The sequence below is a fragment of the Sciurus vulgaris genome, assembly GCF_902686455.1.
Source record: "Sciurus vulgaris genome assembly, chromosome: 14".
Classification (NCBI taxonomy): domain Eukaryota; kingdom Metazoa; phylum Chordata; class Mammalia; order Rodentia; family Sciuridae; genus Sciurus; species Sciurus vulgaris.
In genome coordinates this window covers 27,466,413-27,480,617 of record NC_136475.1, presented here as the reverse complement: position 1 = coordinate 27,480,617, position 14,205 = coordinate 27,466,413, and the positions used below count along the sequence as shown (strand labels likewise).

Genomic DNA, 14,205 nt, shown 5'->3' with positions numbered 1-14,205 from the left:
TCAAGGACATTTTCTCTTTGAAATGTAAACATCAAGGAAGAGGGTCCTCCTGCCGCCCAGGAGGAAGCCACAGGCCTGACTTGAGTGGGGCTGTGCTCCAGGCTGTAAAACTACCTCCTGTCGTAAAAACAGGCGTTTGACTCCCCCTTTCTCCTCTGGATAAAATTAATTAGCTGACATGGATGGTCCTTACCCACAGAATCTAGGGTGAACTCTGTGTGCCCAGCGGTGCTGCCCAGTTCTCTTATTTGAGGTGCTCTGCCACCAGCCACATCCCCAGAATGCCATCCCCCCCATTTTCTTCAAAACTTTGAGGCAGGGTCTCACTAAGTTGCCCAGGCTGGCCTCAAACTTTTGATCCTCCTGTCTCAGTAGCTGAGATTACAGGTGTGTATCACCATGCCTCGCTAGTTATTGTTTTTCTCAAAAACATGTCTGTAATGGAAAATATGTCATCTACCAGCTACATGAAAGGATGCGACTCGCGCCTGTCTTGGTAATCTCTTAGCAGGTGACCTGAGACGCTCAGCACATCCCTGGTTAATGCTGATTGTCTTACTTCTCTGCTACCTTTGTGGAGAGGTTTTCTGAGTGGGGAGATCTGATGGGTTTTTAAGGGAAGGGGCTGAAATCTTCCCAGCATGCACCAAGGCACACAGGGTCTCTGGAGTGCCAGCCCCTGCAGGAAACCTGCAGAGCCTCCAGGAACACAGGCAGTGAGAACTGACTGAGCTCAAGAAAGTGAACAATTACCCGGAACTCCCCGAGCAGTGCGTCCGTCCGGAGGGAACGGGAATCTATCACCTGGGGAGAAAGAGCAGTGAAAATCCACACCTATGAGTAAAGATGTGACCCAGACAGCATCCAACCCAACAGCTCCTCCCTCCCAAATAAGAACAGCCAACAATGAGCACTTACTGTAGTCCAGAGATTGCTCTAAATGATGTTTAATCCCCTAAGAACAGTACCCTGAGTAGGCACTCTTGTGCCATTTCACAGATGAAGGAATAGATGCACAGAGATGACAGGACTTGGACAGAATCACATAACTGGAAGGGGCAAGGATGGGACTAAAGTTCAGATAGTCCAGCCCGAGGCCCAAACTTTTAACCACTAGAATATACCACCTTCCAGGGGGTAGGAGCTAAGAACCAGAGAAAGCAGATCTTGGCCAAAAGCAGGCCTGTGGACAAACAAAATGAGACGAAGACCAAGGTGTCCACTACAGCCAGCGATTCCCCACCTGAGGCCCCTAAGGAAGGCCACAGCTGAGCTGTGGGGTGCAATCCTGTGCCCAGCAGAGGCTGGCCGTGAACTGTCCACGTCACCTGGGTGCCAGGCTCTAAGACGTATCTCTCACACACACATACACACCCACACTCACCGATGACACTGACAGGCGTGCACTCTGAGACGTGCGCCCAGACACACACGGACAATGACACGCACATGCACGTGTGCACACTGACACGTATGGGCGACACAGAGACCGTGGAAAACACTTGGATGGTTGAGACGCACCGTGATAAAGATGGGCTCATCAAACAGCTCCGCGGGAGACTCAAACAGGTTGAAGAAAAGAGTCTGTTGGTCCAGAGCAAAAGGGAGAGAAATCAGTGCCTCTGACCCCTCAGGCCAGGCAGGGGGACGATCAGCACCCTGCCTTCGAGCCTGGGAGTTGAGTCCACAGAGGAACTGAGGGCTGAGCTCTGGGAAAGTGACAAGTTCTGGGGTGTTCACCCTGATCCCACAGGGTCTGTCATCTCAGGCACAGCACTACAGGATGACAGGGACAGGGAGCAGAGGGACCCTGGGCAGGAAGAAGAGCTGGAACCCCCCAGTTCCTCACATGACTTGAATGTCAGGCTACTCAGGACCTGACACATCTCCTGACCCAAAGTTAGCACCACAGGTAAACACTCTTGAAAGAACTGCTCTGGGCTCCCTGTTTGGAAGACCTGCAAAGGTCCTGGCCCCGACAATGCCCAGTGTCTCCCACCTCGTTGAAGAGAGGGCTGTTTCCCTTGTGGATCCGAGTCCTCTTGGTCTGCCCGGCAGCAGTGACCTTGACCACAGGCTTGATGTTCACCCCCGGCAGCTGGCGCCCCTCTATCACCTGGACTCTGATCTGAAAGCCAGGAAGGACCATGAGCAGGAAGAAGGGAGAAAGGTGTACAAGACCACCCACCCTCTGGCCTAAGTGTCACAAAGCTCAGGGACCAGCCTGCTTCCTGGGAAGACTATTAAGGAGGTTTTAGGAAGAGCATAATAAGAACAAGCATGTTTCCCACCAAGGTCCCTTGTGTCTATAAACTTCCATGGTTGCAGAAGAGCTGCCACGCTGGCCAGAAAACCACCTGCACTAATCCCCGTGGGAGGGTGGATGGAGCCCCGTTCACGTCACTGAGCACCAACTCACCTGAGACCCCATCAACACTGGCATGCTGAAGAGACCAGAACGTTCCTCTCTGACAATTCCCTCAGAGGTCGGCCTCTCACAGTGAAGTGACCCCATAAATAGTCTTTGTTGTTTTTTCCTTCTGTGTATGTGTGTGTGTGTGGCTGAGGATTTTAACGCAGGGCCCCACACACATAAGGCAAGCGCTCTTCCCCTGAGCTGTTGTCCCTAAGTCCCCTGTTCTTTATATCATTAGATGCAATGCTTTCTTACATTCTGAGAAATAAATTTAGACTTTTTGCCCTTGAACTGTAAGCGAATAAAGAATTCAAGAACATCTGTACTTCTAAATGTTTAGATCAAGTATTTTAAAATATCAAAATAAATTTTCATGGAAAAATAAAGACGTATACTGGTTCCACTTCCTAATCAACTGTTATTTATTTACCAACTCTTTTTAGAAAAACGGCATGTCATGGAAGGATCTATTACCATAACAATAGGAAAGTGATTTTTAATTCTTTTCTTTTTTTGAGGTATATTCCAAAGTCTTGGGACTGAGCAGAGGCTTGTTCTGAGGCCCCACGACTTGAATTCCCCGTCCAGCAGCTGCACAGGACCCAGGGAAAGCAGGTTCCCAGTGGGAGGCCCTGAGCATCCTGCGTGCATCTCCCCAGGGTCTGGACAGACCAGCCAGGCGCCAGGGGTTAGAGCAGGAGATGGGTCAGACAGACCCCCGTCACCTGGAAGTCCTGTGGCTTGTCTGACAGCAGCTTTCTGGACGTGGGCGCGCTTCTCTTTCTTTTACTCCCCCGGTGGTATGGGGGAGGATGGGAAGGCGGCTTCCTGGGGGTGGTGGGAGCCCCCGGGCCTGGAGTGCCGCTCTGATCCAGGAACGGCTCTGCTTCATCTCCTGTGAGCCCCTGGTCCTCCGTGTCTTCCTCTCCTCCTGTGTCTGGGAGGACAGAGCCCGAGTGAGCACTGGGTCGTCCGGCCCTGCCCTTGGGACCCAGCCCAGCAGAAGGAAGACCCAGAGAGCCAGGGCGCTGAGACCCCCCGCCGCCTGCTGTGCCCTCCCTCTCTCATTATGAGCCGGGTGGATGGGTAGGAAGAAGAGTGGCTGCCAGCAGCCGAATCCTAAGGCCATCAGTCCAGTTAGTCCAAGGAGGAAGGCAGAATGGCCCTGGCCCTCCCCCAGCCCTGCAGAGGAGCCTGGCCAGCCGCCTCGTCCCACTCCGGTGGGCTGACGCGCTGGCCAGTGACACGGTTACAGGCAGTAGGGTCTGGGATGGGGACAGCCCTGGTCCGCGTCTCACCCGTGGGGGCCAGCCACTTCTTTCCAGAATATCTTGTGTCCACGGTGCTGTCACTGAGCAGGGACCAAGTCTCGGCCCGGCTCTGTCCCCCACCTGGCACGTGGGCAGGGCACAGCCCCAGAGGAGGGGCAGGAGGGAGCCAAGTGAGGGAAGCCCACCCTGCACCTCCACCTCCCACCCTGCTTGCCCCGCACCCAGCCCAGCTCAAAGCTCAGTGTCCCTCCTTTCCACCTCTGCAGGACTGACACTCGTCCCCGCTGGCCCAAACCGAACTCTACAAGACTCACCTCAGGGGAGTCCCAGAGTCTTTGGGGCCTCCACCTCCCCACCCTCTGCCACCAGGAACACCCTTCTTCCTCCCTTGAGCCTCGCAGCCCCAGTTCACCTTGGACTTCTCAGGTAACCCAGTTCAGAGTGATTTCCTGTCTTAGCTTGGACAGTCTGGGCCCCAGGAAGATGGCCCTCTCTGCCTCCCTCTCCGCAGAGCCCCACACAGGACTTAGCTTCCCAGCCAGGCTTAGGGCTCAGCCAAAGCAGGAGCTGCTCGGTCTCCATGCTGGGCTGCTTCTAGCCCTCTTCAAAACAAGAGGACCTCCAGACTCTTCACCACTGGCAAGTGCACGTGGTCCCTCTGTGTAGCCTTCTCACTACTCCAGCAGGCGGACCACACAGAGGCCCTGCCCACTCCCACACTCAGGCCAGCACCGGCAAGCCCGCCACTCTGGCCTGGATCCTCACTTGACAAGCAAGTAAAGAGAACAGAGGCAGGCACAGGACTTAGCTACCTCAGTCTGCCCATTTCACAAATGATAATATGCAGGCCCAGAGAGGGAGAGTGACCAACTCAATGTCACATAGCTACTCAGTGTCAAAGGCAAGGCTGGAACCGTGTCCCCTAATGTTGTCCCAGGATTCTTTCAAAGAAAAACTTACTCATTGGTCACATGTCATCCCTAAAGGCCCCTTGGTGCCAAGAGAGGGAAGCAATGGACTCTGGGGAGCAGGTGGGGCCTTAGGTATCACCTGGGCAGACCTCACCCGTCATTCACATTTCGGAGCTGTGTATTACAGAGGGCCCACTGTGCACAGGCCCTGCCCTGGGCAGCTGGGGCTGGGAGGCTGCCTTCTGCCCCTTCTTTCTGCATGGCAGAGGCAGCTCTCAGGACTCCCTCCCCACCCAGATCCTCTCTTCTCCATGCCTGGGCAGCCCCAACCCCGGGGAAGGCAGTGAAGGCTGGGGGGCCTCACTGCAGCCCCCAACCCAGGCCTGGGTACTACTCTGGCCTTCTTGCCAGGGGCCCTGCCATATGGAGAATGGGCTCCTCACCAGCCACCACGTCCAGGTCAGGCAGTGTCGGGGATGGTTCCAAGGGAGCAGGGGGCGGGAACAGGGGCACGGCTCCAGGGAGCGGTGTGTAGGACACCTGCAGGACCAGCGAGGCCTGGAAGAGATAGGGATGGGCAGCAGGTTAGCACACTGGCCTCAGTCCATGCCATCCTGCAGCCTTCCTGTTTCCTGCATGCTTCCCTAGGGAATAGGGCTTGGACAAGAATCGAATTTGCAGAGAGTGTGACAAAGCCACCACGAGGGTCCCAGGAGCCTAGTCTGGTCATTATGGGCACAGAATCTGGGGTCAGTTTCTAACCATTCAGGAGTTGTGACCTTGGGCAAGATACATAACCTCCCTGTGCCTCAGTTTCCTTATCTGTGAGAAGTGGGTATTAATAGCAATAGCAGCTTCTTCGTGAGGTCGACTGAGGATTAAATTGGAATTGGGGATCCAACATCTCCTGCAGGATTTTTGAAGTCTTAGGAAAAACTCCCCTTAACCATTCTGCTCAGCCAAGGACCTGCCCTCCTTCTCCATGGACAGTTCAGCTTTGCTCTGCTCTGTTCAGTCAGCAGCCAGCATTGAGAGGGTCTTAGGCTGCCACTCACCTTGCTGACTTCCTCCCTCCTAGAAACACCCCTGCCCCCACCACATCCTCTGCTGAGAGGAGAATAACTAGTGGCACCGTTCACATGGACAAGCAGAGACCGTCCGTGATCCCACCTCAACCCCACCCTGAGTCCCGTGCTGTTCAAAGGAGCCCCTGGACCCTTTGGACTGGCACGATCCCAACAGACACCCCAGTCTCGCACCTCCCAGGCCAGCAGGTGCCTGGCTGAGCCTCTCCCATGTCATAGCCCAGCAAGTCTCCTGGAGCAGCCACCTGTTTTAATCCAAATAATAATTACTCTACTTAAGAACGCTTGGAAACTGGGTGTGGTGGTGCATGCTTATAATCCCAGCAGCTCAGGAGGCCGAGGCAGGAGGATCTCGAGTTCAAAGCCAGACTCAGCAACTTAGTAAGGCCCTATCTCTAAATAAAATATAAAAAGAGCTGGCAATGTGGCTCAGTGGTTAAGTGGCCCTGGGTTCTACCAAACACAGAGAAAGAGAGAGAGAGAGAGAGAGAGAGAGAGAGAGAGAGAGAGAAATTTGGAAAGTATAGAAACCTTATAGAAGAAAACTAAGCCAGGTATGGTAGTCAACATGATTACAACAACTCAGGAGACTGAGGCAGGAGGATCACAAATTCAAGACCAACCTCAGCAACTCATTAGACCCTCTCTCCAAATGAAAATTATTAAAGGGCTGGGGATGTAGCTCAGGCGTAAAGTGCCCCTTGGATTCAATCCCCAGTGAGAAGAAGGGGTTGGGGAAGGAGGAGGAAGGAGAGGAAAGAGGATAAGGAGAAGAAAACCAGTGCATAAGAAAGAAATTGTCCTAATTCCTTCCACTCTTCACAATTTGACATCTTTCTCTCCAATCGTTTTGAGCAAATAGCATACAGCTCTGCTATATTAAAAAAAAAAAAATACTTCTCTTCTGCTTAGCGTTAAACAATAAGCACTTTCATGGGTTTTGGAGAAACTTTTTTAAGTGTTTAATGAGGCATGACCTCCCTCTGAGTGACTCTTGCATAGGACACTGGACATCTTTACTGATAATATTAGGGACACACAGAGACTCCTGAGGCAACACTGCCCTGAGCTGAAGATTTTGGCTGAAGTCCTCTGTTGTACAGGGTCTCAGGTTTACACCCTCCAGACTGGGGCCTGGGGAAGGGCATCCAGGCTAATGTAGTGCAGGACAGTGGGAAGCAGGGCTCAGAAGACTGAGGGAAGACATCCTCAGCAACTGAGAGCCTTTAAATTCCACCATGGGAGGCACGGCCATAACCTGCCCTGCAGATTCCTTAACTACCACCAGGTGTCGCCACCTGCGATCAGCTTCTGAAACTCCGGGGGAGGAAAAGAACAGCCTGGGTCGTCGGGACACTTCAGTGGGTCTCTCTAATAGCTTCCTGGCCTTTCCCCCATTTCATCAAAAGAATAGTTGGGCTGAGGTTGTAGCTCAGTGGTACAGCGCTTGTCTAGCATATGTGAGGCACTGGGTCTGATTGTCAGCACCGCACATAAATAGTAAATAAAAGTAAAGGTCCACCAACAACTAAAATATATTTAAAAAAAAAAAAAAAAAAAGGCTAATTGAGATCAGAGAAGGTACAAGATGAGCCCTGGATCATCTTTTGTACCAAAAAGCAAGGAAATGCTTTAATAATAATAGAAACATGTCAAAAGGACACAGATGACAGCTGGCTCTCAAGGGCTCCCACCAGCCAAATCTGGGACAATTTGAACGTGAAAATCAATAATGATAGTAACAGATTAAACCATTGAATAAAATAGAAACACATGAATCCGGGACTGGGGTTGTGGCTCAGTGGTAAGAGCACTGGCCTGGCACTGAGGCACTGGGTTTGATCCTTAGCACGACATATAAATAAATAAATAAAATAAAGGTCCATCCACAACTAAAAAAATATTTAAGAAAAAGAAACACATGAATCCACATCAAAATAAATAATAGGAGAGGAGAGAGCATTTCCTTGCAGTAGAATGCCAACTGATTAATGAAAAAAAAAGGACTGATTCAGAATATCACCACTTAGGAACCCTCAAACAATAATATATTCAACCAACAGATAACAATGGATGTTCATGTTAAAACTGGGGGATCAGTTGGGCGTGGTGGCAGCATGCCTGTAACCCCAGCAGCTCAGGAGGCTGAGGCAGGAGGATCTCAAGTTCACAAAGTTAGCCTCAGCAAAAGTGAGGCACTAAGCAACTCAGTGAGACCCTGTCTCTAAATAAAATACAAAATAAGGCTGGGGATGTGGCTCAGTGGTCGAGTGCCCTGAGTTCAATACCTAGTACCAAAAAAACAAAACAAAAAACAAACAACAACAACAAAAAAAAACCTGGGGGATCAGGCTGAGGACACAGCTCAGTGGTAGGTCAAGTGCTGGGCATGCGTGAGGCCCACAACTTGAACCCCTCCACACCACAAAAGTAAAGCAAACTAAAAGAAACTTTTGGGTAAGGGTTAGTGAGGAACAGGATACTTAAAACCAGACAAAATACCTCCCCACAAAATCCTTACTCAGAAAGTAGGGTAGGTGAATGGGAAACCCAGTAAATGCTAGTTTACACAAATGATCGAGGGGAATGATGTACTAAGAAAACAAATCAAAATCATACCACCTGACAGGGAACAATGAGAGCAACACAGCCTCACTTATGCTGAATTCACGCCAGGATGCACAACCTAAATCTAATCACAAGGAAACATCCGACAAACCCAAATCGAGGGACATTCTACAACATAATTGGTATGCATTTCCAAACCTGTCAATACTACAAGATGATAAAAGTAAAAAAAAAAAAAAAAAAAAAAAAAAAGACTAAGGAATTATCCCAGACAGAGAGACACTAAACAAACAACAACTGCCCGTTCAGTGGTGCCTGTGATCCCAGCACCTGGGAGGCTGAGGCAGGAGGATGGCAAGTTCCAGGCCAGGCTCAGCAACTTAGCAAGGACCTAAGCAGCTCAGGGAGACCCTATCTCAAAATAAAAAATAAAAAGGTCTGGGGATGTGACTCAGTGACTAAGCAAGCACTCTGGGTTCAATCCCCAACACAAAAAAGAAAAAGAAAGAACAACAAAACCCAACACATGACTCTTAATTGGATCCTTTGGCTATAAGTAACGCTGTCAAAAAAGATTGGTGAACTACAATGGAGGTCTGTAGATAAGATGAAGTGCTGTGTCAAGTTCGTCTCCTCTTTCGGAAGTTGTGCTATGGTTATGTTGGACAAAGTCCTGAATCAGAGAAATACGCCCTAAAGTTCAGAAGCTGGACCAGGAGGTTGGCAGCTCAGTCTCAAATGGATTAGAACATAACACTCTTTATACTATTCATGTTTACTCTTCTCTAAATCTTACATTAACTCAAAATAAGAGGTTAAAAAAAAAAAAATCTGTGGGGCTGGGGAGATAGCTCAGTCGGTAGAGTGCTTGCCTTGCAATCACAAGGCCCTGGGGTTCGATCCCCAGCACCAAAAAAAAAAAAAAAAAAAAAAAAAAAAAAATCTGTGCAACCCGCTCCTCCCATAACCACAGGAATCTCACTCAGCCGACGGAGCCCCTTACCCCACTTGCTGGCTTCCCGCTCCAGAAGTAGTTTACATCAGAACCAGCTACATAATTTGCAGGCCCAGTGCAAAACAAAAATATGATGTCTCTTATTCAAAAATTATTAGACTCTTAAAATGGTAATGGTAAGCAATTAAAGCAAACCCAGGGTCCTTCTGAGCATGGAACTCTGTGTGACTACCCACCAGGCAGTCCTGGGTGGTGTGTTTGCTTATGTCAACGTGGGTCCATACCAGAAAGACAGGGACTGGGGGCCCCACCTGTCCTGTGTGACCCACCCCATGCTTTGATTAATTCACATACTTATTCACTTTGCAGATATATATTGAGAGCACCAGCTGGGAACCAGACCCCGTTAAAGATTGTGAGGGTAGTCCTATGAACAAGGGCTCCTCCTCGCCGATCTGATATCTCAGCAGAGGAGACAGACAATAAACACATAAGTTATACAGTATGTTAGAAAGAAAATCAGATCAGGTCAAGAAGGGTCAGGGGAGTGGAGGATTCACAGGTTGCAGTGTTAAATCAAGTGGTCTGAGTGACCCCCACTGAGAGGAGTTAGACAATAACGAAGGGGCCACATTTTGGCTGTCCTTGGGATCCTGACCCTGGAGCCAAATCCTCCTGAAGATCACCCCTTCCTATTTCATGGGTTCACCCTGCCTATCCACCTGCTCCACACCAGCTGGGGCTTCTGAGACACCACCTCTGCAGAGATGGTACAGCAGGAGAATCACCGCCTCACCCCTGCCTGGGTCAGCACCTCAGCACAGCAGGCTCAGGAGCAGCCCTCTACAAGACGCGGGAAAGAGTGGTCGCTCTGGAATCCAAAGGCAGTGCAGGCAGCCCCTCACGGGGTTTCTGGAGCAGCAGGTACTTTCATACTAAAAGCCCACTCCCATCATCTAAAGAATTGGCAACATCCCAGTGGCTCCAGGCACTGAAGGAGGCCTCCATCTAGGAGCCACCAGAACATCCCAGGCAGCTTCAGAGGATCTAGAACTCAGTATCTAGAATAGATCTCCCCAGCAGGGGGTGGGCTCCAGGGACATGCTTTAGGAGCAGAGATAATTAATACTGGAGACCTCTGGCCCCACTGCAGATCTCCAGGGAAAGGGGGCATGTCTGTGAGCCCCACCCAGCGTTGGGACCCTTCCTCACTGTGATGTAACTCATTCCCTGTCCCTTTCTCCACACAGCCAGCGCCGAGATCTTCTTCCTGTGGGACATGAGCCCTACACTCTCTCAGACCTCATGACCTTGGCCTAGAGCCCCAGGTGGGATGCTACTCATGACCCTCCTCAATGTGCCCATCTGATGACCCCGTTTCTCAGGTCTCCAGCCCTGGCTGGAGATTATCCTACCTCAAGGCCATTATCAATCATGTGTCCACCAAAACACACTGCTCAGAAGCTGGGTAACGCCAGTCTTCCAAGTCAGCCATCTTTGGGGTCCACAGACAACAATATCAGCAGAACTCTAGAGGTTCCTGAATGGTCCTGAGCTAACAGGGCTCAGGAAGCCAAATGCAGAGGCAGAGAGTCACCCTATCAGCTCCTCCCGTGTCCCTGTCCCTACAGGTTACGCAGCCAGGCTCAGGCTGCAGGTGATCTGCCTGCTCAGCCCCTCTGCTTGCTGCCTACCCCTGGGCCACAGCTCTCCACCCTGAGCTCTTCAAGACCAGGTCCTAGACCAGCCCAGTTCCGCCCACGCCCCCAAAACACACCTCAGGACTGCACAGGCAGAGCCTAGTGTGTGCCTGGGCCCCCTCACCTTTCCCTCAGACTACCTCCAGAAGCTGGCAGAGGGTAAGGCGGGGCCTGTGCCTTGGTTGGCAGAATCTTCAGACCACTCAGAAGAAGCTCAGGGATTCACCGGAGCATTGTGTTTATCCTCATCTTGTGCCTGATCCCTGGATGCAGTGCCCTGGCTCTCCGACCCACCCTGCCCCTGGGTTCCACGTGCTCTTGTCATCCAGGGGGTTTCCCCTTCCAATCTGACTCTGGCCTTTAAGGCTGAGACAGTGTCTGCCTAGTTCTTATCATGCTTCCACACCCTCATTAATGAGGGGCTCTTAAAATGCAGGTGTAGGCTATTTCCTGCACGCAGACCCAGCAACCCTATTGGCCTGGAGGTTCCTCCAGAACAGGGGCAGTGTTTTCCTCCTTGTCCGGAAGCTGTCTGGGTAGCTTTGGACTCTTCCCTATGCACACAGTCCAGACATCATATCTGAAGGGCTGGGGCAGAACACTGAGCAATAGACGTGGAGACCACAGCCCGGCCTGAAGCAGGGCCTCCCTGCCTCTCCCCATCCCTCCTCCTCCTCTCATTCTTTCTAGGGTTTTCTAGCAATTCCACAGACCCTGTCTTCACTCCCATCGCTCGTTAGCAGGTTCCTTTGGCCCTTAGAGGCAATTTGAATGACAACCAAATTGAGGTACCCAGCATGCCCTGCTCAATGGGTCCAGCCCAGAAATCAAGCTTCAAGAGTGGCCAGTGAGAATCTTCAGCCTCTCACGGCTCTCTCCCCTCCAAGCACAGCCCCAGTTCACAACGTCTCGCACTGCGACTCCAACAGCCCAGGTCTCAGGAAGGAAGAAACCGCTCAGGGGTCCTTCTGACTTGCTGGGGCTGCACTGTGACTTCAGTGCTATCACAGGTAGTAGAGTCTGGTTCTGGGCCCTGTCCACAGTGAGGACTGCACTCTGGGCAGCAGGTGGGAGGCCCATCTCTCCCAGGCTCACTGAGCAGGGTCTAGCCCCGCCCTCCATTCCCCAGTTCCTGGCTCTCATACGCCCCTCTTGGAGACATGGTTGATGAAGGATCATCAAGCTCTGCAGACAGCCAGGGGTCCCAGGACAGGGGAGAGAAGGCAGCAGTCTCCTAGTCTGAGCATCACACCCAGAGTTGTGGGAATAGAGTAAAAGGAGAAGAGGATGGTGGCCCACCTGGCTCAGCCCTATAAAAGGGACCAGGTCTGGAAGGTTCTGTCTTGGGAGCTGGATAAGACTTGGAGTTTGGAGGGAAGCATGTACAGGAAACACCAGTGTCGCAAATGCAGAAAGGGCTGGTGGAGAGAGGTTGATGTCTCAGCAAGGAAGTGAGAGACTCTGGTTGGAGGCTTTGAGGTCCTGTAACAGCAAGGGAGCAGCCTCACCCTCGGTGCCATGAAAAGCACCAGCATCTGACCCACCAGCCTTTCTCACCAGCGGCCTTGATGCCTAGGCCTCCTCCAGGGTCAGCTAGGACCCTTTCAGGATCCCCTGAAGGGACAGCTCCAGAACTCCTTAGAGTCCTCCTCCATCTTAGGCAGTATCCGGAGACTGGAAAGATCAAGGGAAGTCTAAGAAGGGACTCAGGAGGTGACTGACAGACTCAAGAACACTGCACTGACCCAGAATGTCCTACCAACCAACAAGGTCTGAGACAGGAAGGGATTCTGCCGGGAAGTGACAACTCCCCACCAAGGAAGCAGCCTGGCCGTCGCTGTCCGAGACATCTTGGGAGCAGACTACGGCATTGAGAGGGCCACAGACCAGGAGTGCAGCAAGCCACTTGAGTCCTCCCACTCTGGGAGTTTGGAGGTGCACCCCTGGGTTGGGTCCCCATGCTCTGTGACCCCTTGCTCTCTTTCTCCAGATCTCAGTGCCTAGTTCAGCAGAGACTGCCCTGTCCCTGACTCACTGGGCCCGCAAAGAGCTCAACCACACACACACACACAGAAGCACACCTCACCCTATCTGAGAAAAATCAGGGTTCACCCAGAACTTCCCAGGTCTCATTGGGAAGAAGCATTTCCAGATCTATAGCTCCTCTGTGCATCCGGGAAGGTAGACCCAGAGGGAAGGCCAGGAATCCTAGTGAGCAGGAATAAAGAACCCTGCAGGGTATATTTAGCTCACTAAAAATAACAGGAGGCCAGAGATGAGGGCTGGGAATTGGCTGCTTGGAATCGGAGAGCCCTAGAAGGCTGGAGGAGGGGCGGGAAAGACAAAGGGAGACAAGGAAGGGGGTCTGACAGGTCCTGGAGGGCAGGGGAGGGCTGTCTGTCTTCCTTCCCTTGTAATCTGTGACCCGGATGACTCAGATATTCCAAATCTGGAGAATGGGGCTGGGCAATGAGGAAGGCAGGTCTGTCAGGGAGACTAAGAGCTGACCAGGAACTTGGGACAGGAGGTGGCCCTGTGAGCAGAAAAAGACCCAGAGGCAGGCCAAGTTGGTAGGGGTCAAAGCTGACTTGAGCCTAACAGGTGGACCAGGGCCCCCTTCCCTCCCATTCCTCTGCCCCTCCTGGCACCCCAAGCTCTGGCCAGGGAAGGCCCGGCTTAGCCCTGGAAGCTGGACCTTGACACGTCTCTGGGATCAGAAAGTCAAAGCCAACAGAGGGAGCAGGAGCCACCAACCAAGGACTCAGACCAGAAACTGGCCAAATACAGGGACCAATAGGCACTTACCCCAGTGGGTTGCTGCTTGGTGTCCAGCAGGGGGGCATTGAAGCTGGCAGACAGGCTGGGGGTGGCAAGGACCTCCCGGAGTGGGACCTTGGCTTCCCCCAGGAACCTGGGAGGACAGAGAAATCAAAGGTAGAAAACTAGCATAACATGCCCTGGCTCTTCTCCCACCAACCCCTCCCTACCACCGCCACCGCCACCACATACACAAAGTCCATCTACCTAGACTTCCAGCCCCCTGGGGGCCAGGGTTTCCCCTGCATCCCCAGCCACCATCCAGGCACCACCCTGGAAGGCCAGATCTCTGGGAGAACACCTGGACATAAGAGAGGGTAAGATGCCTTCCCCAGGGTCAACCTTGACCCTTTCCACCACACCCCAGAGGCCCAGCCAGTCTCCACTGTGAGATGTTAGGGCTTCTTCCCATCAGACCTTGACAGCACACCAGGCCAGCATCCCTGGAAGCCAGGGCAGTTTCTCCACCATCACACCTGCAA

General features: G+C 52.1%; 1 protein-coding gene across 15 annotated transcripts in view; it reads right to left on the bottom strand.

Moving 5' to 3' along the window:
- DYSF (dysferlin) overlaps positions 1-14,205 on the bottom strand; it is a 209,162-nt gene that overhangs the window by 149,599 nt on the left and 45,358 nt on the right. For 8 of the 15 annotated variants that reach the window (XM_079111407.1, XM_079111413.1, XM_079111411.1 and 5 more), the window contains exons 4-9: positions 13,712-13,817; positions 5,042-5,156; positions 3,142-3,353; positions 2,000-2,128; positions 1,522-1,584; positions 754-804 (exon numbers count right to left, since the gene is read on the bottom strand). In XM_079111407.1, the coding sequence (XP_078967533.1) occupies positions 754-804; positions 1,522-1,584; positions 2,000-2,128; positions 3,142-3,353; positions 5,042-5,156; positions 13,712-13,817 (676 nt within the window). Of the gene's footprint in view, positions 1-753; positions 805-1,521; positions 1,585-1,999; positions 2,129-3,141; positions 3,354-3,714; positions 3,808-5,041; positions 5,157-13,711; positions 13,818-14,205 lie in introns of all 15 variants that reach the window. The other 7 variants (XM_079111422.1, XM_079111420.1, XM_079111409.1 and 4 more) reach the window with 1 other exon arrangement.